The sequence below is a fragment of the Rhinolophus ferrumequinum genome, chromosome 18 (genome assembly GCF_004115265.2).
Source record: "Rhinolophus ferrumequinum isolate MPI-CBG mRhiFer1 chromosome 18, mRhiFer1_v1.p, whole genome shotgun sequence".
NCBI lineage: Eukaryota > Metazoa > Chordata > Mammalia > Chiroptera > Rhinolophidae > Rhinolophus > Rhinolophus ferrumequinum.
Window position 1 is genome coordinate 51,600,682 of NC_046301.1, and position 27,826 is coordinate 51,628,507.

The window sequence follows — 27,826 nt, forward strand, 5'->3', positions numbered from 1 at the left end:
ATGGCCCAAGCTCACTCGACACAGCCTCAGGGGATCCCGCGCAAGGCGTCGGAGGCCACCTCTGGCCGCCACGCTCGGCCAAACACTGCACCTTGCACTTTCGAGCCCGGTTCGGGGCGCACCGCCCACGGCCCCTGCGACTGGCTGCCGGCCCTGCCCGTCTTCGGCTTCTCAGCCAATCATTGTCGTCCTCCAGGTTACGCCCTCCGTTCCTCTCGCGCCTGTCGCCCCAGCCACCTCGGAGCCCCGCTCTTGTTCCCAGCAATTGGTCGTTAGGGTTGCCTGTCTTCTTCCAGTGCTCTAATCATCGCCTGCCTCCAGGGCCGCACCTCCCAGCACCTCGCACCCGGCGGGACCACCCCAGGGACCCAGAGCCTCTGCCAACAGCCCTGCCTCTACCCCTTAGCGATTGGCTTCAGGTGCTGCCTGTCTGCTTTATGCTCACCAATCCTTGCCGTCTCCAGCGCTGATTGGCCATCGCGCAACCAATCGGAGCGCATCATGGACCCCTCCCGCTGCTCACTCTGGAAGTGCGCGAGGCGGGGCCGCGGCGGCTAGAGGCGGTGGCGGCGGCGGCGGCGGCGGCGGCGGTGACGGAGACGCGTCCCAGCGGGTGAGCGAGTGCGGGGGGCACGGGGCGGCGCAGGCGTAGGGGGGCCAGTGCCCCTCGGACCGAGCCAGGGCGAGGCACGGCCCTGTCATAGGTCCTGGGGCGCTGGTGGACGAGGCGGAGCGTGACAGCGTCGCGGGAGCAGGGAGAGGTCAAAGCCCCCCCCTCCCGCCCCCACACCCCATGTCTGATGTCCCTTGGGGGCTCCCGCAGCCAGCTCTGAGCCCCTCACCGTCAGCCCCCACACACCTGACACCGCGTCCTTTCTCATTGACCCCCCCTCATACACCTGAGACTGCCTCACTGACATCCCCACACCCCCGGGGGAGGGAGGGCACCGCCCCACAAAGTTGGGTCTGCACCCCTTCACACACCTGAGTCTGTGCCTCAAATGAATGTAATGCTCACACACCTGACACCGCGCCCGCACTCATGGACATCCCCCACACTCCCTGATACCGTCCCTTTGGGTGACATCTCACACCCGGAGCTGTCTCCCCCTACAGTCCCCTGCACCTCCACAATTGGGCCAACACCCCCACACCAACACCTGGGCCTGTGACCCCAAACTCATGGTGCCCCACTCACATCTGAGCCTTTTGGTGTTCCTTCACTGACTTTGCTCATATCCAGGGGTATGCCCCTCCTTTCAGCAATTTGGGTCAAGACCGTCAGGTACGCCCCCACCCCTACCTGCCCTGTGCCCCTAGAAGCGCCTCCTCACTCACACCCCAGTCAGTGCACTGGCTCATACTTTCTTCCAGGTGCATCTGTGTTTGTGCCCCTCTCTGTAATCCTCAAATCCCCCTAGGTTCCCCAATATTCCAAACCTCACTATTTCAGGATCACCCTCCCCTCCAAAGAGAAGCCCACCTAGATGTCATCTTTTCATTTATGACAGTCTATAAAGTGATATCTGGACGTAGAATAATCCCATCCCAGACAAAATCTGAATTATCTCCATTTTCTCAGCAACAAACCTAAAGTCACTTGAGCTGAGGAAACAGAGCCCACCCCTCCCTGAGCATTACTGACCCTTCTCTGTGGAGCTCCCCCATTTGTTCCCATCTGTTGTGTTTATCTCTGAGGGATTGGCTGGAGAGGGGATCCCCACCCTTCCTGCAGCTGTTCCTTAGGTATCATGACTTTGAGTGGGTCTGGAAAGACTGAGCTGGAAGGACAACGGCTGCTGGAGCATGTCTCTGAGCCCTGGGGTGGGGGGGCTAGGGTGAGGGTGCTGGGGAGTAGGGCTTCAACATCCGGGGTGCTGCCGCTGGCAGGGTCACCTGGAAGGGAGTTACCAGGCTTCTGGCTCCCACTCTTACAGACTGAGCCCCCTTCCTTACCCTCTGGAGCTCCTTGGGCCCTTGGAGCCAATGAACCAAGAGAGTAAGGAAACACTCTTCAGAGTGAGGGAGCTAATGTTACAGCCACTTAGAGCTAAACTGCAAAACTGGAGCCTGGTGTCATGCTGGGAATAATGGTTTTTCTGGAACTTTTCAAGTTCCCAGGACTATGATTTGCAAGTGTGTAGCACAGGAGACTGGTGGCTTTGTAGTTAAAAAAGCAATAACGTGCCATTTCCTGTATGGCTTGCATAGTGCCTTTTACCCTCTGCCCCCTCCTCTCCCCCTTCCCCCCCCCACCGCAAAGATGGTACTTGGAATGTTCCAGAGGGTCATGTCACCTTCAGCTTTTCCTATGGATACTGAAGCCATTGGGGTTTTCTGTTCAAATTCAAAAGAAGTCATTTAAAATGTGTGTGTGTATGTGTGTGTGTGTGTGTGTGTGTGCATATATGTAGGTGTTATACACAGATAAGCATATACACACATTTATATATACATGTACTGTACATGCATTTTATATATGCATGTGTAAAATATACATATATACAGATGTACGCATATATGTTATATATATACATAAGCAAATATATAGACTTTGACAAGGTAATTGATGTACATGGTAAAAAAAAACAATTTTTTTTTTTTTGTACATGGTAAAAAAAACCTCAAACAATTGTAACAGGCATGCAAAAAAACAGCCAGGTCTCCCCGTACCTGCATCCCATCCCTCTCTGGAGGCACCACGGTTAATAATTCCTTCTGTTTCCTTCCAGAGATAGTTTATGCCTTTGGGGAGGGAGTTAATCCCCCCACCCATTTTAAGTCATTGGTAAATTTCCGTCAGATTTTATCCAACAGGTATGTTGATTGTATACCCAGCCTCTAACTGATGGCTGTTGAAGTTGTTGCTCATATTTTCTTTTACAAACCAAGCTGCACTGAATAGATAGACTCATGCATGAGCAAATATGTAGTGAATGTTGTGCGGAGCTTCATAGAGTTTACATCCAATACAGAGAATTCCTAGGGTTGGCCAGGCCAAAGGTCATGTCCATTCAAATGGTTACTGTTCTTCCAGAGAGGTTGCGCAGTCTCTCAGCTGTGAACTTGGAATGCCTCTTTCCTCCCACAGCGGCCAGGACAGCTTTTATCAAGTGTTCTGGTCTCTCCAATCTGATAGGTTAAAAAAAGAAAAACCAGTCCAAGAGATCCTTTTGAATGTCGCTTCCACGCTTCCTCTCCATCTCCTAGGGCTTCTGGCTCATGTGGTGGTGATTAAACATTAGATTTCTGTTTCTCTTCCAAGGTGAGACTAAAGCTCAATCCAAGAAATATTTGAGTCCCTCCTCTGCAAAATTCTGAAGGCAACCTTGGGTTTGTGGGGACATCGCCCAGAGTCGTAGGAGGGCATGTCCTGAGATGCTGGCACGAGCTACCTTGACAAGAAAAATTGGCTGAAGAACTGGTTAGCTGTTACTAAATTTCCCCCCCACCCCAACTTGGATCCTGCAAAAGAACGAGGGTGAAGGATGAGATCGAGAGAAGTCAGATGTTAAATCTATTTGGGAATCTGTCTCCACCTTTTCTCAGTTGTTGGTGATTCCCCATTGATGCCAGGTGGAGGGCATCATCCAACTGAGGTCAGGCCACTTCCCACGTGTCTTCCCGTTTTTTGGTCTTTTCTATTTTGGCAGTTAGGTGTTAGAGGAATCCTGTGATGACCAGAGCTATTAGCTTCTTGAGGTTTATTTGGACTTGTTGGATTTTATTACTGCTTAACAAAAAGGTATGTAATGTACACATGAAAAGAACCGAGGCAGAAGAAATAGTAAAACTTTAACACCCAGCTCAAGAATTAGTGTTGCCCCGGGCAGCTCGTTCCTGGTCACTGTGCTTGCATTTTTTTTTTTTTTTAATTGGGGAATACTGGGGAACAGTGTGTTTTTCCAGGACCCCTCAGCTCCATGTCAAGTCGTTTTTTTTGTTTGTTTGTTTTTAATCAAGTTGTGGGGGGCGCAGCTCAGCTCCAAGTCAAGTTCTTGTTTTTCAGTTTAGTTGTGGAGGACACAACTTAGCTCTAAGTCAAGTCGTTTTCAATCTACTTGTGGAGGGCACAGTTCACTGGCCCATGTGGGACTCGAACCGGCGACCTTGGTATCATGAGCACCTTGCTCCAATCACTCAAGCTCAGCTCCAAGCTCAAGCCATTGTCTTCAATCTAGTTGTAGAGGGCGCAGCTCACTGGCCCATGTGGGAATCAAACTGGCAACCTTGTTGTTAAGAGCTTGCACTCTAACTGAGCCATCCGGCTGCCCCACTGTGCTATTTTTAAAATACGTTTCTTTTCTTCACTGAGTACCTTTTGCTGGGGCTGAGTGCTTGGATTCCAGGGTCTCAACAAAGTTCAGCAGAAGCCAGGTTTTCTGCTGAAGCTCTGCCAGCAGAGTGCCCTGGAGGTCTGGAGAGGAGAGCAGTGACCTCAGCGACAGGTTACCAGCCAAGCGACGGACTGGCCCTGGGAGGTTTGATCTCAGACTCCTGCCATGTTAGTTTCCTGGGGCAGCTGTCACAAATCACCACAAACTGGGTGGCTGAAAAGAGAAATGTATTCTGCCATAGTTGTGGAGGCCAGAAGGCCCAAATCAAGGGGTTGACAGGTGCTAAAGTCGGAACGTTGTGTCCCCCCCTTAAAATTCATATGTTGAAACCTAAATCCCAGGATGATGGTATCAGCAGGTGGGGCCTTTGGGAGCTGATTGGGTCCTGAGATTAGGTCCTGACAAATGGGACTCGTGCCCTTATAAAAGAGACCCAGGGAGTGCCCTAGACCTTTACACCATGTGAGAACACGGTGAGAAGACAGACGCAGACCATCAGATCCTTGATCTTAGACTTCAGCCTCCAGAACTGTGAGACGTACGTTTCTGTAGTTTATAAATCCCCTGTCTGTGCTCTTCCGTTATGTCAGCCGGAACAGACTAAGACAGCAGGGTTGGTTCCTAGCAGGGCCCGGAGACAGAACCCATCTCAGGCCTCCCTCCTGGCTTACAGTAGCTGCTGGCAACCCTCGGGTTCCTTGGCTTGCAGCCTTGTCGCCCTGATCTCGGCCTCTATCTCCACATGGCATGTTCGTGTCTTCTACGAAGGACACCAGTGATTGTGTTTAGGGCCTACCCTAAACCCAATATTCTTAACTAATTATATCTACAAAGACCTATTTCCAAATAAGGTCACCTTCTAAGTTTCTGGGTGGACCTGAACTTTGGGGGACCCTATGTCACCCTTACCGCTATGAAACCAGCATTCCTCGGGGTTTTATTCGAGGAAGTGCTTGTTCAGCTGCCTCTGCTCTTTTGGGCAAAATGAAACCAGCCTGGTTGGAGCACATTTCCCAGCCCCTCCAGATGGCCCATGTGGGTGGCTTCTGTGGGCTCCCTCAATCCCTTGCCTCCCTGCCCTCAGGTAGAGGCATCTGCCCAGAGCCAGCAAGGATCCGGACAAGAGAACGTGCACATCTCAGTTTTGCTCTTTGCCACCCCTTGGCAAATGCTTACTGGACTGTGAGCTTGGTCCTAGTCCCAGTTTTACAGAAGAGAGACCAAGGCTTGAGGTGGCCTTTGTCCAGACACACAAGGAGAACATGGGGGAGCCGAGACAGGGGCAGGTCGGGCTGAATCCAAATAAGGTGCTTGCTGTAGCACCATGCTTTCAGTTGCTGTTACACACCAATGTTTGTAAATTGTCCTGGAACACCACCACTGGTATGGCCTCCAGGAGTGGAACAAATGCAAAGTCTCAGTCTACAACCCATAAATATTTGTGTGCCGGGGCCAGGGACAGGTGCAGAGGAAGCAGAAATACTGGGGCTGAGAAGGGCAGAGAAATGCGGGCATGGATCAGACCCTCACCGACTGATTGGGACACTGTAATGGATCGGTCCTGATCAGAGACTGGGGTGGTAATTCAGGGGTTCAGGAAGGCTCCCTGAGATCTGAAGCCATCAGGGAATTTGCTCAGTGGCAAAGCATTGTGAGTAGAGGGAATGACTGCGCCTGGACACGTGGGGCTCAAAAGAGGTGGAGGGGCAGGGGAGCGAGAGAGGGTCTTGAGGGGGTCCATGGTGCTGGTGAGAGACAAGCCAGTAGATGCCGTGTTTCCCCGAAAATAAGGCCTACTGGGACCATCAGCTCTAATGCAGCTTTTGGAGCAAAAATTAATATAAGACCCAGTCTTATATAAGACCTGGTATTATTATATTATATTATATTATATATTATATTATATTATATATTATATTATATTAAAGACCCAGTCTTATATTAATTTTTGCTCCAAAAGACGCATTAGAGCTGACGGTCCAGCTAGGTCTGATTTTCGGGGAAACACGGTCAGAGGGCTCACGTCCAGGCTGCTATGGGCCAGCGCAGTCAGCAGGCCTGGGTGCAGAGCTTCTCTGGCCTGTGCCTTCCCAGCTGTGAGATGGTGACCTGGACGGGAGACCAGCCTTGTGAGAGGTTTCGAGGTTTCCATGATGAAATGTACCCCCACAGAGCTCCCGACAGATGTTGGAGCCATTCCTCCCTCTCCAGGCCCTATGTCTTGGCAATGGGATGAGTCAGAAAAGTGATTCTGTATGTTTCAATTAAGTATTCATTACAGCCACGCCGATCCAAGATCCACCAGGTCTGCGGTATTTGTCAGCACAGTGTGTCACCCCTCGTCCTGTCTAAAGGGCTGATTCTCAGGCCTCACTCTAGTGTCTCTGGCTTTAGTCTGGGGTAGAGGCTCAGGAGTCCTGCACACGTGTCCCCAGAGATTCTGAGACAGGTGTGCCTGCAAACACCTGGCATACTAGCTCAGAGTTGGGGGAATATACAAGACCCTCCCAGTCCCCTGTTGGCAGGTCCCTGTGGCCCTGCAGGAGGAGGGGGTGGGGTGGCACCCCTGCCTTGCAGCACGATGGGAAGACGCTACCCATTGCTGGTCCGGCCTTCGCTGTGGCTGGTCTAGCCTCGAGCTGGTGAAGGGGTGCATAAGAGCCAGGCCTTGAAGAACAGGCAGGTTTGGGGGCTGCTCATGGACCCGTTTTCTTGGAACACATTGGTCAGAGCCAGATGACAGCAGCCCATCATGTGAGTCAGAGATTGCACCGCTGTTGTGCTGGGCAGTGAGGACGGTGGGTGGAGGACGGCTTGGTGGGGAGCAGGCGCTTCCTAAATAACCACCATGTGACGCGCAGTGAGGCACTGCTATCCACGTTTATTCAGCACTTTGGGGAGATGAGCCTGGAGAAGGGAGAGAGGAGGGGGGCTGGATCCAGGGATCAGTGCTCAGCCCTTTTGGAGGTCCTGACATGGGGGGTGTGAGCTGAATGGTGAGATCTGGGAGCTGGGAAGGCCTGCTCAGACCAGGTGGTGGGGGCTCCCTCCCAGCCCTGTCTGAGTCCTCATTAAGCAGAACAGTGCTTACCAACGCGGTCACCTGCTTGAGCAGCACCAGCCTGGGAAGATAGCGACAGATGAGAAACTAAGGCCCAGAGAGGTTTAGGGACACGTCCAAGGTCACATGCTGGACCCCATCTTCCCATAGCAGTCACGTGGTGTGGCCGAGAGCCCATACATGCTTCTGCTTGGGGAATGAGGCAGGGATTAAAGAGGTACCGTTCGTGAAGGGCAGGAAGAGGGATAGCAAAAGCACCTATCTACAGGTGTGTGCCTCTGCCTCCTTGCTAGGTAGTCATGGACACTGAGTGTGACCCAGTCCCTTGCCTTACCAGGACCCCAAGCCCCGGGGGGGGAGGCAAAAGAAAAGTGGCCCCTCCAGTGTTCAGTGCAGAGCAGAACAGCTAACTTTGGGGAGGTGAGGCCAGGGCATTTAGGATGGGCTTTGAAGGATGCAGAGGAGTTTGTCAGGCATGAAGGGAATGCAGCCAAAGCAGAACTTGGCGTATCCAGGGAATTAGTTCACTCATCCAGCAAATAACTGAGTAGGTGTGAGCCCCGGGCTGGGCTCCATGTGGCGAGAACACAAGGCTTTTGGAGTTTGGACATTACACAAGTGCACCCTCTGAGAGAGTACCGTTGAGTGCCCCAGTTGTCTTAGGTTACTCCAAGTGCAGCTGGCGACAGGACTGAGGACAGTGACTAACCATACACAGAATGTTCTGGATCTTTCAGGACGTAGATGCCTGTGTGTCTGACTCATAGAGACTGCAGCACAGGGTTATAGTGACCAGAGTTTGTGTGAAAGGCACACACAGAAGTGCACGTAGCAGGTAGGAGCGCATTGCCGCCGGCCGGCTCGGGCTTAACAGGGAGCAGCTGTTATATAAGAGCTCTGCTCTCTTCGGCAGAAGTTAAAGCCCATTAACTGGAAAAGGAAAGACCGTTATCAGCAGGCAGATAGGACGGTAATTGGCTTCTGTTTACCAAGACATTAAGGTATCTGTTCCATGGCTGTTTGTAAACTCCATCCACGGAGAAACTGCCCCCATTTGTGCAAACATGCCCCACAGGGTGGAGCGCAAGGCCATGCCTCCACCCTGGGCAGGAAGCTGCCAAGGGAAACAGGCACGAGTGTGTGTGCTTGTGTGTGTCTGCGTGCATGTCTTAGGGGGTCTGCAGGGTGGGCTCCCAGGCAGGGCTCCCTAAGATCCTGAGACTCCCAGGTTCACAGTTGCTAGACAATGCTGTTCAGTAAGTTATATTGCCAAAGTGGGCCCCCACCCTCACCCCGCTTCACTTTGTCTTTTTGTTTGACAAATGGAAAGATTGCCAGGTCAGAAATACTGTGTGAAAGATGAGTGTTTGTTCACTGGAGTTGGTCTGCGAATGCCACCCACCTATGGCAGGTGGTGAGGCAGAGGCCCCACTGCACTTGGCCCCTAGTTCTCACCCCATGGCTGCGGGGGAGATACCTGAGTCCCAGTTCCTGGTGCTTGTTAAAGGTGCCTCTGGAGAGCATGGTGAGGCTGGGCCTCCTGGGTTAGAAATACAGTCCAGGGCTGCAGGAGGGAAGGGAACTATACAGGTCAGGGCTCTGCAGCGCATGGAAACCCATCCCAAACTGGCTGAACTGCACGGGGGCTTCGTGAGCTCCAGGGTGGAAAAGTGCGGGTTCCTCCCAAACGTTGGGTCCCTGGGCACCCCCCTACCCCCGTCTGCAGACATTGTCTCCCCCTGCTGCCCTTGGCTCTGGGTCCCTGCCCTCAGGCTGACCCACTTCCCCTCCCCGGGGAAAGAAGACTTCTCTGGCCCAGGGGCCCCTCTCAAAAGTCTCAGTCTTTGGGTCCCCAAAACCCAGGAGTGTGAGCTCATGACCTGGTCACCCTGGAGTCCAAGTGACAGAGGGTGGGCAGGGGGGCTGCCCAAGCTGCTGTCTCCAGAAGGGGGCTGGACAGCCACTCTAAGGGTGGCAGACCTTCCAATTTCAACTCCTTCCGGGCCTGTAGTTGTCATCAGTAGGCATTCTGTACAGGTGAAGAAGTCACATCTAGTGGGGCACGTTGTCCCTCTGGTGCCATCAGAGTTCCCTGAGAGTTAGGACCCCTCAGGGACAGTGGGCTGGGCAGGGCTGGGCGCTTTTGTTTTTACTGCTTAAAGTTTCTTCATTGCAGTATGATGTACCATAAAGTGAATAACCCCTGAGTGTACAGCTCAAGGAATTTTTATACCTGCGTCCACCGTGTAACCAGACCAGGATACAGTGTTTCAAACCCACTGGCTCCTCCACAGCCCTTCCAGAGTGGGGTAACCCGTACCCCCAAAGGTTGCCCCATTCTCATCTGCTGACCAGTTTTGTCTGTACTTGAATTTTTTTCATTGTGATAAAATATATTCAACATAAAATTTACCATCTTAACCATTTTAAAGTGCACAGTTCAGTGGCATTAAGTACATTCACATTGTTGTACAAGCATCACACCATCCATCTCCAGAACTTTTTCACCTTGTAAAACTGAAACTCTGTCCCCATGAAACATTAACTCCCATCCGCCAGCCCCAGCCCCTGGCACCCACCATCTACATTTTGTCTCTATGCATCTGACCCCTCTAGGGACCTCATATAAGCAGAATCATGCAATGTTTGTCCCTTTGTGTCTGGCTTATTTCATTTAGCATAATGTCCTTGAGGTTCATCCATGGTGTAGCAGGTGTCAGAGTGTCCTTCCTTTTTAAAACTGAGTAACAGTCCACTGTGTGGGTAGACCACATTGTGTTACTGTGCGTGGATTTCCCTTGGACGGGGTCATTTGGCACAGTCTTTTATGTCTGGCTTCTTTCACTCAGTGTGGTGTTTTGAGGTTCATCCCCATTCAGCATGAATCACTACTTCACTCCTAATTATGGCTGAGTAATATTCCACTATATGGATGGACCACATTTTATTTATCTGTTTATCCCCTGATGGACATTTGTGCTGTTTTCCACCTTTGGGCGATCGTGACTCGTGCTGTCACGAACCTGGTGTACGGAGATTTGTTAGAATACCTATCTTCAATGCTGGTGTGTGCCGGGGAGTGGAATTCCTGGGTTGTGCGGTAACTCCATTTTCAACTAGTTGAGGAGCCTGCAAATTGATTTGCACAGCCGCTGCCCTGACTGCTTTCCCTGTGTAAGAGGACTCGGGGTTCTCTGGCAGGTTTAGGAAGACCGTGGCAGGATGAGTTAGGCGCATGGTCCTATGTTCGGCTCCCTCACGCCAGCTAGTGCACAAGACCCCCAGGTGAAGGGCTGTCACCTGGTGAAGGGCAAAGCCGGCCCTGTGCCTCTGCCGTCCTCCTCAGCCAGTGACTGGTGGGGGGTTCAGGATGTGGCCTTCCCCCACTGGACCCGTGAGGAACCACAGGGATGGCTATTATGACCCACGCAGCAGGGGGTGATGAAGCAGGGCTGAATGGTGGAGGGAAGCTACACCCAAACCGGAACCCCCACGGGTGGTGTGCAGAGTGGTTTTAATTAAACTTAGGTGCTTTGTATGTTGTACGCTCACATCCTCCCTGGTGGTGTGATGGAACCAGGTGGTACCGGAAGTCCTGACAACCTGTTCCCATTTGGAAAGTTGGGGGAGAGGGACAGAGATCCTGCTTTCCGTGCAGGGACATGGATGAGAACGCTGCCAAGGATGGGGCCCTCACACAGCGGCCCTCACCCCCTATATCAGTGCTACCTGAGCCTCCCCTCCCGGAAAACAGCCCCCCCAGGTCTCCTCAGAGCTTGGGCGAGCTCCTGAATCTCCCCCCCCCCCGCCCCCGCTTCTCTCCATGAGACCCCCACCCTCTCACCTGAGTGACCCCACAGGTGTCCTGTCAGGGCCTCCCTGCCTCGCTGCACCCCTCCCCCATGGCAGCCCAGAGTGACCCCTGCCTCTGTCAACCCACACTCTGTCCCAGGCTGGCTAGTTCCTATCCCAGGGCCTTTGGACTTCCTGTCTCACCGCCTGGAATGCAGCAACGGCCAAACCTCCTACCTGTTCCCTGTTTATTGGGGCCGTGGCTCCAACACCGCCCCTCAGAGAGTCTGGCCCAACCACCCGGTCTTGAGTCTGGGCGCCCATTCCCTGGTCACCTCCCTGTTTGCTCCGTCATAGACTGTGTCACTGCTTGAGGGCACATTCTGTGCCTGTTCCCCGCCAGCGGGGTTGAGCACAGAGACCGAATGACCCTTCTCACCGGGCGGCGGCTGGGCTTTGAGCAGTCCTGGCTGTCCTGGCGTCTCACTGGATCACGCTGGCCTGGAATTGGCCTCCCTGTGACTCCCCTGAGCTGTTCACAGCGCCTCCACCCCCACGAGCTGCACCTCTGCCTTGTGACAGCCTGTGTCCATGTCCTGTGGCTGGTGTAACACAGCCTCAGCAAAGGCTGAGAGCAACACAGGGGGATATGCTTTCAGTTCTGGAAACCAGAACCTAAAATGGGTGTGCAGGGTCGTGCTCCTCCTGGAGACTCCAGGAAGCAGCCCGTGTCCTGCCTTCTCTGGCTCCTAGAGGTGCCTCCTGCTGCGGCCCGGGCGCTTCCGGAATCCACCTTCAAAGGCAGATTGGCAGCATCTTCACCTCTCTCTGAAGGAGGGAAGGTGCGGGGGCAGCAATGCCAGGCTGCAGGGCCGGAACACGGACCCGCCCTGCACTGGCACACCCCTGGGCCTGCACTGCCTGTGTCTGTCTGCACAGTCAGGTTCCCAGCACCCACAGGCACACCTTGACGTCCGCCCCTGAAGGTCACACAGCTCAGCTCCTTTAGCTGCTGGGATCTTTTGGCTCTGCTAGGGCCCTTAGGGGACCTCAGAGTGTGGCCCCACCCTCGCTCCTGCTTCACCCCCCCCCCCCCGGCACTGTAGCTCCATCAGGTGAAGGAGAAACCAGAATGGAATGATATTGAGTCTGCCTGGGGGCTGGGCTCCGTGGCCATGGCTTTGGAGCTTGGTTTGGTTTTTGTGTCAAGGCTGAGGTTCCCACGGCCCTTGGTCTGGTCAAACTTCTCCATGTCTCCTCAGCAAAGTGGGGAGATAAGCCAGCAACACTCGGTTGGTAGTGGTGGGGGTGATGACCACAGCAGTCTCGGGCAGGGACGCTCAGCAAGGCCTTGCGCTGCCTCAGCGCCACCATCTGTGAAGCAGCCTCAGGACTCGTTGGTTAGGGCTGGCCTGATCAGAGAACATGGAGGCAAAGGGATTGAATAAACTAGAGCTGCCATTGTGCCGCTGTGTGAAGTATGTCTTCACCAAAGGCAGGCCCCACGTTTGCTGACCCCTGACAGCCGCTCCAAGGACGGGCCAGGATCACGGTGCACCTGCCATGAAGAACACTGGTCACCCCACAAAGCAGGCAGCATGCACCCCTCACACAGGGCTCCCCTGGCTGCTTGCACCTTTCCCCGGCCCACGACCCTGAGCCCCTGACTCGGAGACATAGACGGGACAGAGAGGAGCCAGGTCACCAGGCCACCCCTTGATTGCCACAGACGTCCGAAAGGTGTTCCTCTGAAAGCTTTGGCACGTCCCAGGAGCTCTTGGATTTCTCAAGTCATTTTTTTTTCAGCTTGTTATTTTGAAATAATTTTAGACTTAAAAATAACAACAGTCCCTGTATAACCTTCACCCAGCCGCCCCCAGTGTTAGTCTCTGTGTCACAAGTTATCTAACCCAGAAAATGTGCACTGATGCAATGCTCTGAACTCATCTCCAGACCAAATTCGCATTTCCCCAGTTTTTGCCCCAATGCCCCCATTCTGGTCCAGGCTCGCACGTTGCACTCAGTCCTCTGTCTCCTTAGTCTCCTCCGGTTTGTGATGGTTTCTCGGTCCTTCCTCAGCCTTCATTGCTGTGCTGACAACTGCTCGGTCATGTGTAGAGCGTCCCTCGCTGTGGTCTGTCCGATGTTTCTTCGTGAATAGACTGAGGCAGTGAGTCTTTGACAGGAATCCTGCAGAAGCGATGTCATGTCCTTCCCAGTCAGGCCCCCCACCCCCACATGCTTCCATAGGATTCCCCGATTTATTCAGTTACCTGTAGAAATAAAGGAAGACCACCCAACTAAGAATAGAACCTGTTATTCCGAGCTTGCTACAGCCAGGAGGCGAGCTGTCACCCCTGCACTGGGGAGAGAGGGCCTTATGGTGGGGCCGGGAAGGCCCAGGGGCCCCAACTGGAGGCTATTGGCATGGAGAAGCCTGTGTGATTGGTCAAGGGGTATATTTGGTGTTCTCTGGTTGGTCCTGAGTTGGAAGCAGGAGCAAAACTGTCACCAACCAAGTTCCAACTGTTTAAGGCTGATTGTTACAGGAGTCGTGGGTGGTCCTTGGCTGGTTGCTACAGAAGGGGCCTGTCAGAGTTCCCCATCATGCATGGTCTGGCTTTTGTGCCTGTGCATATTGTCTTTCTTACCTGAAAGGTGTTTTTTAAGGTTTTTTGGGGGTTTTTTTTGCATTTTTTATTGAGGTATAATTGACATATAACATTATGTTAGTTTCAGGTGTGCAATGTGAGTCGCTATTTGTGTATATTGTGAAATGATCATTACAGGTCTTGTTAACATATGTTACCATACACACATAGTTACAATTTGTGTTTTCTTGTGTTGAAGGTATTTTTAAGGAACAATCCCAGACACCGCCCCCCCCTCTCACATAAATCCAGTTCCTCCACGTTTCTCCACGTGGCATGAGCCACCCGTGACCGGGAAGGTGGCTCACTTCAGAAGTCACTCAGCTTCCACTCTGAATGTGCACTTGAACTTTAAAACAGCTTCTCTCCTGGAGGAAGAGCCACAGGGCAACACTGTGTCACCACACTGTACATTGCAGCCCCAGAACTTAGTCTGTAAGTGGGAGTTCGTGCCTTTTGACCCCGTCACCCATTTCACCCATCCCCTACCCCTCCCGCCCCTCTGGCAGCCACCACTCTGTTCTCCATGAGCGTGGTTTAGTTTTTTGTTTTGTTTTGTTTAATTCCACATATAAGTGAGCTCATACAGCATTTGTGTTTCTTTGTCTGATTTATGTCCATTCATGTCGCAAATGGCAAGATTTCCTTCTTTTTTAAGACTGAATAATATTCTATTATGTATATGTATCACTTTTTATTTTATTTTATTTTAAAGTGGAAAAAGGCCAGTTTATTAGAAGAAAAAGTACACTTCAAAGAGGTAGAAGTGGGCCCGAGCGGAAAGCAGTGGCTCGAGGCCATTATTAGAAGAGAAAGTCCACTGCACAGGGTTAGGAGGCTCAAAGGCCCAGAGGCCAAAGGCCAAGGCCAAGGCCACGGCCAAGGGCATTTAAAAAGTCCCTTTATCCACGGACACCGAGGTTATTCTGTGACTTAAGTATTGTGAATAATGCTGCAGTGAACGAGGAGGTACAGGTACCTTTTTGAGATAGTGTTTTTGTTTCCTGTGGGTAAATACCCAGAAGTGGCATTGCTGAGTCATATGGTAGTTCTATTTTTAATTTTTTGAGAAATCTCCACACTGCTTTCCGCAGGGGCTGCACCAGTTTACAATCCCACCAACAGTGCACGAGGGTTCCCTTTACTCCACATCTTCACCAACACTTGTTATTTCTTTTCTTTTTGGTAAGAGCCATTTTAACAAGTGGAGGGGCTAGCGCACTGAGGTTCTGATACTGTTGTATCGAGGTACGATCGACGGTGCCATTGCTCCGCGTTTCCCTGGCGATTGGGGCTGTGGAGCACCCCCTCCCGTACCTGGTGGTCGTTTGTGTGTCTCCTTTGGGAACATGTCTATTCAGATCCGCTGCCCATTTTAAAATCAGGTTGATTTTTTTGGTATTGAATTGTATGAGTCAAAGATTGTTTCTCGGAGCAAACATTTATAACTGGCATGCTCACCTAAGGATCCATCTCTCCCCGCCCAGATGCTATTGTATATAAATACATCTTTGAGCTTGTGAGTGACTTCCGTTTTGAGAAGGCCAAGTGTGGGTTTTAAAGCAAAACCCACTGTCTGTCTTTCCTCCCCAAGACGATGCCTCCAAGGTACCCTTTGGGTTTGGCCTCTTCCTAAAAGTTCTGGCCAGGTGTGCAATTGCTTGTCAAGGAGCAACAGTGTCACACCTGAGCAAGTGGCCGCCCCATCTCACCCTCGCCCCCCAGGGCAGCTTGTGACTTGCTTTGCCCCCTCGCCTTCCTGAACCTCAGACCACAGGGCACTCGTGACCCCAGAGAGCATCTTTCTGCTGTGGCCAGAGGCCCAAGGGCGATTCCTGAGCCCGGTTCCTCCGAGATGCCTGGGGACCTCCTCCCCCAGTTCTACAGGCTGCACCCCCGTTCTAGGATTCATTTTATGGTGTTTTCTTCTCACTTAAATTCACCTAAAGGACATTTTGCACTACTACCTTAAAAATAAATTTAGATAAAACTCTGAGGGTAGAGCTTAAAATGTGTGTGTTTGTGTTTGTGTGTACCCATATGTTCATATATAATATAAAATATATAACGTTAGAAAACAAAATTCAGCTAAGTTTTTTTGTTTGTTTGTTTTTGTTTTTTTTTGTCTTAAAGATCGTATTGGCTTTATTCAGTGATTCATCATGAATTGGGCAGCATCTCATCTAACAGACAGAAAGGAACTCCGAGGAGCCGTGCAAAGTGAAAGACTTTTAAAGGCAGAAGGAAGTTAATATTAATAGCAAAGACAGGATTGTTTGTGGCAAGGTCACCTTCCTTTAGGGGACAGCAGGGGTCTGTCAGGCAGAGGACCTCACTAGTGCTGACCAGGTGATTCCAGATTGACTAGTGTAAGAGTCCACTCCTGGGAGAGGCTGAAACTGTAATTAAGTTAGATATTAAGTCTCAGTTTGGTGATTTGGGGCTTAGCACAGGTGACTCCATTTTGAGCTTGCTGTGTCTTTTTTTTTTTTTTAACAATAAAGATCACCTCATGAACCATAGCCTGTAATACAGCGGTTTGAGTATGTTGATTGAGGCCCATTATTCATGAAATTAATTTATAGTTGGTTGTGATCAGCTTTACTGAAATTAAATAGAGGGAAGGGGAAAGAAGATTGCAGAGCAAATTGCACTTTGAAAGAGCTATCTTTTATCTCCGAAAACTTTTGTTTTCCTTAGGGCTTGCATGCATGAGTGTGAATGAGTACAAGTGTATGATGTAAAATGTATTTCTTAGTGTGGGTTATAGTTAAAAAGATTTCTTAAATAACTGGTTAGCTAATAAACATGAACAGTTTTTTAAAAAGAAAGAAATTCGGTATTACTAGCAACAAAGGAAGAAACAAGGGGCAACAGAAACAAAAGAACATTGAGAAACCTCCTCATTCAGGTGCCTGCCTCGTGCAGAGCCTCTACCTCTAGCTCCAGAGAGAGGGAGGGTAGCAGGTGCTGCAGGAACCAAAGTCGGAACAGGAGTAGGCAGCTCTGGCACCTGGACTTTGTATGCCAGTTGAGGGGAGAGGCTCAGTGGGGAGCATGCAGGGGTCCCTGAGTGCAGTGGGAGGTTGTCTGACCAGGGAAAGGCACTGGAGGTGTGTGTGGGGGGGGTTGAGACATGTGGTGGGGGCCCTGGTGCCCCCCAGATTCTCCCCTAAAAAGGGCCCTGGCTTAGTTTCCACTGGCTGCCATAACAAATCACCACAAACTGGGTGGCTTACGACAACAGAGATTTATCCTCCTAGTTTTGGAGGTCAGATGGCTGAAATTAAGGTGTGGGGCCCACTCCCTCCAGAGGCTCTTGGGGAGGGGTGACCGTTCCTTGTCTCTTCCAGCTTCTGGTGGTCCCAGGCGTTCTTGGCTAGTGAGGACACCTCTCCAGCCTCTGCCTGTCTTCACAGGGCATTCTTTCTCTCTGTCTGTCTCTCCTTTTCCGTCTGTCTCTTATCAGATCACTTGTCCTCAATCCAGGATGATCTCATCTCGAGATCCTTACCTTAATTACATCTGAAGGCCCTTTTCCAAATAACATCCCATTCACAGATTCTGGGAGGAATCTTTTGTCTTTTGGTGGCCACCATTCAGTCCCCTGCAGGCACCTTCCCCGTGACCGACCTTGACCCTCTGTCACCTGCAGTGACACCCTCTGCAGGTGCGCCCCAGTTTGTGTGATGCGTGTGTTCTGTCTGTTCCCACCACACCGAGGCCCCATTTGAGCCGTTGGCACTGAGATCCGGATCAGGCCCTCGTAAGGTCCAGGGGCTCCATGAGCAGCCCCGGGTCTGAGCCTGTGAGCACCTGCAGTTTATCACAAAACTGCAACCTGGGGAGCTCAGAGCCGGAGCTGGGGCGCACAGCTGGCCATGGGCACCTCACCCACGGCAGATGCGCGAAGGGCTGGATCCTCTCTCCAGAAGATGGTTTTTCAGAATGTGTTCACGTTCAACACCCCCACAAGACTCAGCACCATCCGCTCCCAGATGCAAGGACGATCCCCGGGGTCCAGAGTGTTGGGGGGGGCATGAGCCACAGCCGGAGGTGCTGGGGTGGGGGTGACAGCCTCAGCACATTCCACAAGCTGACACCCCAGCAATTAGCTTGAAAACACTGTTAGGGCCTGGTTTCTCTTTGCGAAGAGTTTTAGATTTACAGAAAAATTGCGAGGATAACACAGCCCCTCGACCCCACACACCCAGTTTCTTCCTTTTTAATGTCTTATGTTAATATGGTGGATTTGTCACAACTAATGAACACATTGTTAACCTAAAAATGAAAGGCCAAAATGAGAGAGGCAACAAGCATTTATTTGAGATCAAAAAGAATAGCTCTTGGGGAAGCACTGATTCGGGCAGAAACCCACATAGAGTTCCAATTAGGAGACAAAGGCCGGGGGTGTTTATGAGAAAGGGAAGGACAATTACATCAATACAAGGAAGGCGTCTCTGTTGGTGCAGATAAGCTAACTAGTGACACTAATTCTACACAATGTTTTTAATTTTCAGTCTGTTAGTCATCCGTTGGCTTCCTTGTTATCCTTGCAAGTAATTGTTTGGGACACAATGTTTCTTTAGGCCCAGATTATTTTGCCCTCTTTTAACCTTCCAAAGGTTTGAGGCATAAGACTTGCAAGGCGGTTCCTCTTGGATGGCAGCTCCGGCTCCATTTTAAGTGGCTCCATTTTTCCCCCAAAAAAATACTGATACATTATTATTAACAAAAGTCCATAGTTTATTCATATTTCCTCTTTTTCCCCTCATGTCCTTTTTCTGTCCAGCATCTCACACAACATTTAGTCGTCATGTCTCCTTAGTATAGTGTAGGCTCCTCTGGGCTGAGACAGTTTCTCAGATTTCCTTGGTCTGATGGCCTTGACAGCGTTGAGAACTGCTGGGGTGTTTTGTAGGACGCCCTCAAGTGGGATTTGTGTGGTGTTTCTCTCATGGTTGGACTGGGGTGACGGGTTTGGGGAGGAGAACCCCACACATGAAGTGCCCTTTTCATCACACTGTGACCAGGGCACATGCCATCAACATGACTTATCACTGAAGTTGACCTTGATCACCCGCTGAGCTGGTGTCTGTCAGGCGGCTCCACTCTAAAGCTTCTCTTCGCTCTTTCCTGGCTGTCCTCTTCGGAAGGAAGTCACTATGGACAGCTCACACCTAAGGGTGAGGAGGCCCACTTCCCTTCCTCGAGGGCAGGGCATTTGCACCAATTATTTGGGATTCTTCTGATGGAAGATTTCTCTCTTCTCCCCCATTTATTTATTCAATCATTCGTTTATTTTAGTGTGGACTCATGAATATTTTATTCTTTGGATTAAAATCCAGTACTGTTTCATTGATTTTGTGGCTCACACTGTTCCAGCTCTGGCCACGGGGAGGTCTTTGACTCACCTGGGCCTGGGTCCCATGTTTCATTGTCACACCCCTGAATTTTGGTTTCTCCTTGGTGCCTCAGGCTGCTCTGGGCTCATCCCTACCTTTCTGGAAGCAGCTGTTTTTCCCAGAGCCAGAGGCCTTGTTTGAGAAGAAAACAGCAACAGAGGGCCAATGGAGTGGGATCCTGCTGGTGCTTTCTAGAACCTTCTGCACTGGTGTGGGGGGACCTGGAGGACGGTCTGCTCAGGGCACATCTGCAGCATGTGCATCATTTTATAGGAAAGTGATTTATTGGATAATTTTAAAGTGTGGGAACTGAGACCTCAAAGAACACCAGTGCATGGTGGCATCTGGGTGACATCTGCCCCTCACTCTTCCTCCTGGCCCCCTCACTGCGGTTTGCTGAGCTTCGCGTGCGCTTCCACTCAGATGATAAATGTAGGTTTCCAGTGAGGAATCATCAAGTATTAGGGCCCTTGCTGTAAGCTCGGCTATAAAGAGCAGGCAGCCGCGCAGTAAAAAAAAAATTAATTTTCAAAATTGTTTCTGTGGACAGAGGCTTGGGTCCAAGCTGACTTGAATCCAGTGGGTGTTTGGCTGAGGGCATTCGGGGCCCTCCAGCCACCATGCCTCACAGCCCACCATGCCCCTGCCCTTCTGCTGTGTGATCTCATTGGGGTGGCTTAACCTCTCTGAGCCCACCTACCTAGTTGGTAGTAGGTTTAAAAAGCTGATGACTGAGAGGCCTATTTGTGACGATCAAATAAAAAGGCTTTTGTAGGGGCGGACGGAAGGCTCAGTTGGTTAGAGCCTAAGGTCTGGGCAACGGGGCTGCTGGTTTGATTCCCACATGGGCCAGCGAGCTGTGCCCTCCACAACTAGAATGAAGTCATGAGCTGCCGCTCAGCTCCCTGGGGGTCAGATGGCTCAGTTGGTTGGAGCGCGGGACTCTCAACCGCAAGGTTGCTGGTTTGACTCCCACAAGGGATGGTGGGCTGTGCCCCCTGCAACTAACAATGGCAAGTGGACCTGGAGCTGAGCTGCGCCCTCCATGACTAAGATTGAAAGGACAATAACTTGACTTGGAAAAGTCCTGGAAGTACACACTGTTCCCCAATAAAGTCCTGTTACCCTTCCCCAATAAAAATCTTTAAAAAAAAAATAAAAAGGCTTTTGTAAACGATGAAGCCGTCAGCGCAGGGACTGTGGCCTCTGGATGCTGGTGCAGTGTCCTTTCCCTGCAGGGAGATAGAAGCCAAGTTAGGAAACTCACCCCGGCTCGGTGACTGGGGGACAGGGCGGGTGGGGGAGGCCCCTTCTCACCTGGACTCCTACCCCTTCTGCCCCCCAGGACCAAATCTGCACCGTCCCCCGCAGCCTGGAATGGGTAATGGTGTGAAGGAAGGTGCAGTGCGATTGCATGAGGATGCCGAGGCCGTCCTGCCCTCAGCCGTCTCTTCAAAGGCAAGTACCCGGCCTCCCCACGGGCGTGCTCACAGGTCCCTCTCCTGTGTGCGTGCACCTGTCACGGAGGAGCACCTTCCTTCACCCTCTATCAACCCCCACCCTGGTCCAGGGCCAAGAGATGACAGCAGGTTAAGTGTCGAGGCCTTGCTGGGCTCTGAGGGAGCGGTTTTGGGGCCAGGGGCCAGAGTCCTCACAGGACATGGTCCCCAGTGGGGCAGAGCCCTCCCCGCCCTCTGTGACGATAGACCATGTAATGGTGTGTTTCTTGCAGAGCGATCACAGGCAAGTTCTCAACTCCCTCCTGTCCGGGGCTGTGGCCGGCGCTCTTGCCAAAACAGCAGTAGCTCCCCTGGACCGAACCAAAATTATCTTCCAAGGTAAATGCTGTCTCAGTCTGTCCTGGGCAAGGATGCTGCCAGGCAATCACCCTCCTCCTCCAGGGCCCCCTAAACTGCACTGCAGATTGGTTTTTAAAATCCTCCCTAAATCTACTTAAAACCTGTTAGTGTCTTGCGGCAGCTGTCACAAACCAGGCGGCTTCGAATAGGAATGTGTTCTCTCACAGCTCCAGAAGTCTGAAATCAAGGTGCTAGCAGGGTTGGGTCCTTCTGGGGGCTCCCGAACAGACTTCCTGCCTTTTCCAGCTCCAGGTGTCTTTGGTTTGTGGCTGCATCACCCCAATCTCTGCCTTCTCTCCAATGCTTTTGTCCTCTCCTCTTATAAGGACACCCGTCATTAGATTAGGGCCAACCCCACTCCTGCACAGCCTGGGTTTAATGTAATGACAGCTGCAAAGACCCTGTTTCTGATTAAGGTCAGTCACAGGATGCCGGGGAGGTCAGGGCACAGACATGCCTTTTGGGGGGACACAGTTCAAGAAACCACCCCTTTCCCTCCTTAGGGTTAAGTAGGCCCAGGGTCTCCTGGAGATGAGGCCTTTCCATCCTGCACACAGTGACCGGTCGCTGCTCGGCACTGGGTGGCGGATGGTCACAACCCAGGACCCCTGCCCGTCAGCTGTTTGACAGGAGAGGCCCTCCCCAGTTCCTCAAGCTGGTCCCCCTCAGTTTCCTCATCTATACAACAAGGACAGTAACATCAACCACCTCCCCGAGGGCTGTGGGAAGGGCAGGCCCTCGGCTGAGGTCCCCCCGTGTCCGTTCCCCGTGTCCGCTGCGCTGTTACCTGACAAATGCAGTGTAGCGCCCTGCATTAACTCTGACGGCAGTATGTGGGCACACAGCCACACAGGCGAGAATGCAGGGTGGCCGGGGAACACAGCTGAGGCTCAGGACATGAGGATGCGGACGCTGCAAGCCCGAGACCCACGATGGCCTGTTTCTTGATCCGTCAGGCCACCGTGGCTCCAGCCCCTGGTGACAGTACATCAAGGAGCAGGGGAGTGAGCCGGGCAGCGAGGGAGGGTGGGAGAGGCAGGTTAGGGGCTACGTGCTGTGCCATCAGGAAGAGAGGGCAGACCCCAGACAGAGACCGCTGTGGCCTTGTCCTGGGGGAGCTGGAGCCCCTGGGCTGATGCCCACATGGCTGGCAGCTGTGATCCTTCCTCACAGGGGTCTGGCTGGAGTCCCACCAGGTTGGGAGTGCCAAGTGTCGACCCTTCAGAGGTGCCTCTTACCACAGTCCCCTGCAGAGACCCTCACTGTCCTGGGGGTCAGATGGCAGCTCAGCCCCCGTCCTGGGGACACGGCATGCAGAGGGGCCCCAGGCCCAGGGGTGAGGAGGTTTCCTGGAGGAGTGTTCCTGCTCAGGGTGCTAGCCCCTCAGCCCTTGGGGGAGAGCATTCTCAGGGGCTGCTATCACTCCCCAGGTCAGATCAGACTCCTGCAGTGGGGGTCACACGGACTAGGGGGTCCTGTCCTTCACATCTAACAGTCTATGTTGTGCTTTTGTTTTCTTCCAGTGTCTTCAAAAAGATTTTCCGCCAAGGTGAGCCACCAGGTCACCAATTCCCTGGCTCTGGGGCTGTCACCAGCTGCCCCGCTGGGCTGGCAGGAGGTGGTAGAGGCCTGGGAGAGTGGGGAGATGCTTTTCAAGGTGCTTTACCCCTTGGGTTCCCCCAAGGCCTCCCCTGCCAGGCCCCAGGTCTGGGACCACTTGTCCTGGCACCCTGAGATCTGCCTCGAAGCAGTGCGCCCTGGGAATGGATAGGAGACCGGGTTCCTTGGGGTGGTGGCGATGGGACTTTATGCTCTGAAACCACACTTTCGTATTTATTTTTAAGCACAGAGCAGGCTTACTTAATAAAGAAAAAATATTTTTGAAAGCTAGACTATCAGACAAACGCCGACAAAACCCCTTCTGTGCAGGACTCTGAACCTGCTCTGCAAACCTGGCCTTCCTGCTGGACAAAATGAGGCAGGGTATTGGCTGAGGGACTCGGAGCAGGGGCCAGCAGAGGGGGAGCAGGCAGGTGGAGGTGTTGACCTTGCCCCTCCCCCACCAGGAGGCCTTCCGGCTGCTCTACTTCACCTACCTCCACGAGGGCTTCCTCAGCCTGTGGCGTGGGAACTCGGCCACCATGGTGCGTGTGGTGCCCTACGCCGCCATCCAGTTCAGCGCTCACGAGGAGTACAAGCGCGTCCTGGGCCGCTACTATGGCTTCCGTGGAGAGTGAGGCCCCGCCCTGCACCCCAAAATACTCTCAACTCTCTCCAGTCCCCCTGTTATCCCATCTCCCTTCCGCACACTCACCACATCAGAGCCCAGGTCCCAGGAGGGCGAGGAGGGAAGGTCCCCATCATTCATTCATGGAATCTCAAATCGGCGCCCATCAAGAGACCCCACCGGCGTGGCCACCAGAAAGCCAGCCCACCTGTCCTCCGTCCCCTCCCCCCACACTGAGACCTGTGGACCTTAGGCTGGGTCTCCCTTTTTCAGGCCTTGGGGTCTGCCTTGGGGTCTCACTGTGTCTTCTCGCCCCTTCTATCCTTTCAGAGCCCTGCCCCCTTGGCCCCGCCTCCTCGCAGGGGCACTCGCTGGAACCACAGCTGCGTCGCTTACCTACCCCCTGGACCTGGTCCGAGCGCGCATGGCCGTGACCCCAAAGGAAATGTGAGTCCTTTCTGCGGTCCCCTTCACTAGCATCAGGGGCTCTGTGTCTCTTGGGGCGCCCAGGTTGGATCCCTCCGTCTGGGCCTGGGGTTTGAGTCTGGGCCTCTGCATCCGGGGCGCGGAGGAAGCTGTAGTATCAACACTCCACCACGTGGACCCACCTGGTACAACAGGGCAAACCAGGCATGTGATTCTGCAGCAGTTCCAGAAAGTTCTCTAAGCCTGGGGGTCAGTTCTGCTTCCGAAAAACTAGTCTTCATTTTCAATTGGACACAGATGCCTTAAAAATCCACAGGCATGAAAGACGAGGGCTGAGCACCCGGATGATCCCAGTGATGAATCCGAGTATGGCCTTGGGCACCCATTTCTCCCTGCAATGCCAAAGCCCTCGCGAGGTGGTTATTTATGTTCCTTAAAGAAGGACAGCGTCAGCATCCAGACTTGCCCTCCCCGCGCTGCAGAGGCACCTAGGATTAGTGAGTTAAGCCGAGCGGTTCCTCCCTGTGCCGCGGCCTCAGCCTACCCTCTCGTCGCTCATCCTGGCAGGTACAGCAACATTTTTCACGTTTTCATCCGCATCTCCCGGGAGGAGGGGCTGAAGACCCTCTACCACGGCTTCACGCCCACCGTGCTGGGGGTCATCCCCTATGCCGGGCTGAGCTTCTTCACCTACGAGACACTCAAGAGCCTGCATAGAGGTGAGTTGGGGTGGGTGGGGCGCAGCACCCGCAGGTCACACAGACCTGGAGACCGGGTATTAGGGCCCCCTGGGTCAGACAGGCTGGGGGCTCAGGGTCCAAATCCAGAAGGCACATGATAGCAGTCCACCCCTGTGGAACCCGGACTCAACGCCCTTTAATGCCTTGCTTTAAGAGCAACCTTGTCAAGTCCAATGTGTTGCCCAGAGCGTTGGCCGCCACGTGTGCGACCACAGGCACCTGTGAAAAGCCTACAGGTAAAGACCAAGGGCTAGTGCCCTCTTGTGTTTTGGTAATTTCGAGAGCTTCAAAAAGTATAGCGAACACTACAACCACCTACCTGCCCAAGTGCCTGCCGTACCCTCTCCATGGTTGGAAATACTTGCGCACCTATATGTGGCAGGGAACAATGGCTCTGTTTCCTGGTTATAAAAAGTACCGTAACAAGTGGAGTCACATCTGCACCTCTGGGTAGTGCAGCTCTGCCTCAGCTTGTGTCGAGTCCGCCCTGCAGAGGTCCACGGCCGTCGCATCCTTTTAGAGGTGGGGTGGGCCTGAGGTGCCGGTCGGGGGGCAGTGTGGAGCATCAAGCTGCTGGCAGATTTTCTGTCATCGGTGGACATCCGGGGGCACCTTCTTGTGAGTGAACCACATTGGTGGTGTCTCCCCATTTTTAGTTCCTGGTTTTAAATTTACAACACATGTTTAGAGAACCCCTGTTGATCAGTTGCACGTCCTCAGTCCCTTTGGACCCACGAGGCAGCGCTGGGTGTTCACCATCCTGTGTTTGCACAGGGCGCCCGGGTGGTTGTGGTGGTGGTGGTAGGGGAGAAGGAGAGAGCATCGTGGACAGCATGATGTTTTTCTTTACTTTACTGATGTTTCCTATTACTAGACAGAAAATAGGATCGAATCAATGGGAGCTTGTTCTGGGTCTTTGGACCTGGTTATAGGATTCTTTGTGCCTTTCTGTCTTTTAAAAATCTTTTATTTCTCAAAAATAAGGTGGTTTTTTTTTTAATGACCAGGTGGGAAGGCTCAGGGGACCTAATCAGGTCCTGAAACGCAGGGGCGACAGAGTACGGGCGTGTGTGGGTGTGCGGGGTGCGCCTGTGGGTACCGGTGCGCGTTGTGGTGTGAGGTGCGCTCGACCGTGCCCTCACGGCCCCTCCTGGCCCTCCCCGCAGAGTACAGTGGCCACCGGCAGCCCTACCCCTTTGAGCGAATGATTTTCGGGGCCTGCGCCGGCCTCATCGGGCAATCTGCCTCGTACCCGCTGGACGTGGTGCGGCGGCGCATGCAGACGGCCGGCGTCACAGGCCACCCGCGCGCCTCCATCGCCTGTACGCTGCGCACCATCGTGCGGGAAGAGGGCGCGGTGCGCGGCCTCTACAAGGGCCTGAGCATGAACTGGCTCAAGGGCCCCATCGCCGTGGGCATCAGCTTCACCACCTTCGACCTCATGCAGATTCTGCTGCGGCGCCTGCAGAGCTAGGGCCCCCGGGCTCGCTCCTGTCAGGACTGGGAGCCGAGCCTGAGCACGCAGAGGACCCCCAACCCCTAAAGTTTTGGAGCTCCAGGATCGAAGTGGCCTGGTTCTGTCCCGGAGCCACGTGGGAGAGCCTTGTGGAACAAGCAGGCGGGCCGGGGATCTGCGTCTGAGAGGAAGGCCAATGTTGGGACCGGTTGGCCAGCCTCCTCTCTTCCCTCCTCCCTGGGGTTGGCGCTGCCTCCCGGAGGTACCCCGCCTCCAACCGCCCTGACGCTGGAGTAACCAGCACCGCCTCCTGGCGCTCTGTGCCCTTGGACAAGCTCCTGGCTCAGTGACCCTGTCCCTACTGGGCTCAGAGCCAGACTCCACCTGCCCCTGTCCTGGGTCTATGCTGTGCGCGGGGAAGCCAGAGAGTGCGGGAGAGGCCTGGCCTCCCCGTCCACGTTGGGACCAGTCTCCTGTTCAGCTGTGGCTACAAATACAGCCTCTCACCAGCGCCACCCCTGCCCTGCCTTTACTTCCCAGGTGACACAACTCCTCCGTCCCCAGAGCCTTCTGCTGGGGAACAGCCCTCTCTGAGATTGTTACCCAATCCTGACTCCATGTCAGCGTGGGGCCCCAGAGCCAGTCTTCCCCCAGCAGCAAACAGCCATGGAGGCTGGGCCTCAGACCCTGACCTCTGCCCACAGGCACAGAGGCTCTTGAGGGCACCAGTAGCATCTGGCACGTCCTTGACTTCCCACCTGAGTGGGCATTTGACCAGGACATGGCGCAATTTAAGGCCCATGGGGTTGTCTGACTTCCATGAATAGAGTGCATAGAGATGGTTGGCAGCCCTGACCCTCCCCGCATGGGAGCTCCCGAGACAGTGTATGGCCTGGGATGGGAAGCTCAGAAGAATCTGGGTACCCCAGGACTCCCCCAGAGAGTTGGGCTCCTGGAGAAGTTCCCAGGTCCCTCTGGTGTCACAGGGACTCAGAAACACCCGTTTCCTAATGATGTTTGGAGTTTCTTGACTTTTTGTTTTTTTCAATTTGTCCAACCTTGCATCTAGTCACCGTAAACCCTGACTGGCCCAATCTGGTTCCAGGACGAGGTGGACTCAGCCCCACCATGTGTGAAATGATTTGTGTGCTTATCCCACACGCATTTCCGGTTGTGGCTTTGATTTCTTCCCTTTGTTCTTCTCTGCGTCTGTTCTTGCCCGGGACCTGTGGGTGTCCTTCCTTGCATGTGTCAACCCGCCAGTCCCAACCTCATCCCCATGCTCTTGTCCCCAGGGGCCCAAGCAGCCTGTGATGGCTGTCCTTTGGGTAAGTGTCTCACCTCCTCTCCCAGCCTTGCCCAGTGCTCAGGAGAGGCAGGGGCGCCCCCAACAGGGAGACGGGGATGAGGACCCAAAGGCCCCAGGGGGGAGAGAGCAGCTGGGCAGGTGAAACTGGTGGCTGGTTGGGTAGCACCCCCTCTGAGCTGCAGGCTGGGCAGGAGGGGGAGGGTACCCCAGGTCCTGCTGGCCCTAGTGTGCCTCCCCAAGGTGGCTCCCAGCCCAGGGGGCCTCAGCAGCTCCACCCCACTCCCCAGCCCCACACACAGTGGGGCCGGCACCCTCCGCGGTCACTCCCCACCGGCTGCCTGTCCTGGTCTGGGGTTATTTTGATGCCATGAAGACACTTTGTTTATATATAATGTTTATATATTTTAAAGATTTGTGCCAAGAGAGTATATTTAATAAAAATTAAAATGACTTTTCCTCCTGCCCATGTCTGTTTTTTTAGGCTCTGATCCCCACCCTATTCACCATGAACCAAAAACAGGGTTGAGGTTATTTTGACAGATCTGGGGATAAAGTCATGAATA

At 53.2% G+C, this 27,826-nt stretch overlaps 1 protein-coding gene across 1 annotated transcript; it reads left to right on the forward strand.

Annotated features, from left to right (window-relative positions):
• SLC25A42 (solute carrier family 25 member 42) lies at positions 1-27,718 on the forward strand. The gene is given in 11 exon segments (XM_033134522.1): positions 1-65; positions 67-277; positions 279-392; positions 394-613; positions 20,592-20,704; positions 20,979-21,084; positions 22,629-22,654; positions 23,172-23,338; positions 23,663-23,779; positions 24,326-24,477; positions 25,665-27,718. Coding segments are annotated over 11 exon segments (1,599 nt in total). The 3' UTR covers positions 25,973-27,718.
• The last annotated feature ends 108 nt before the right edge of the window (positions 27,719-27,826 follow it).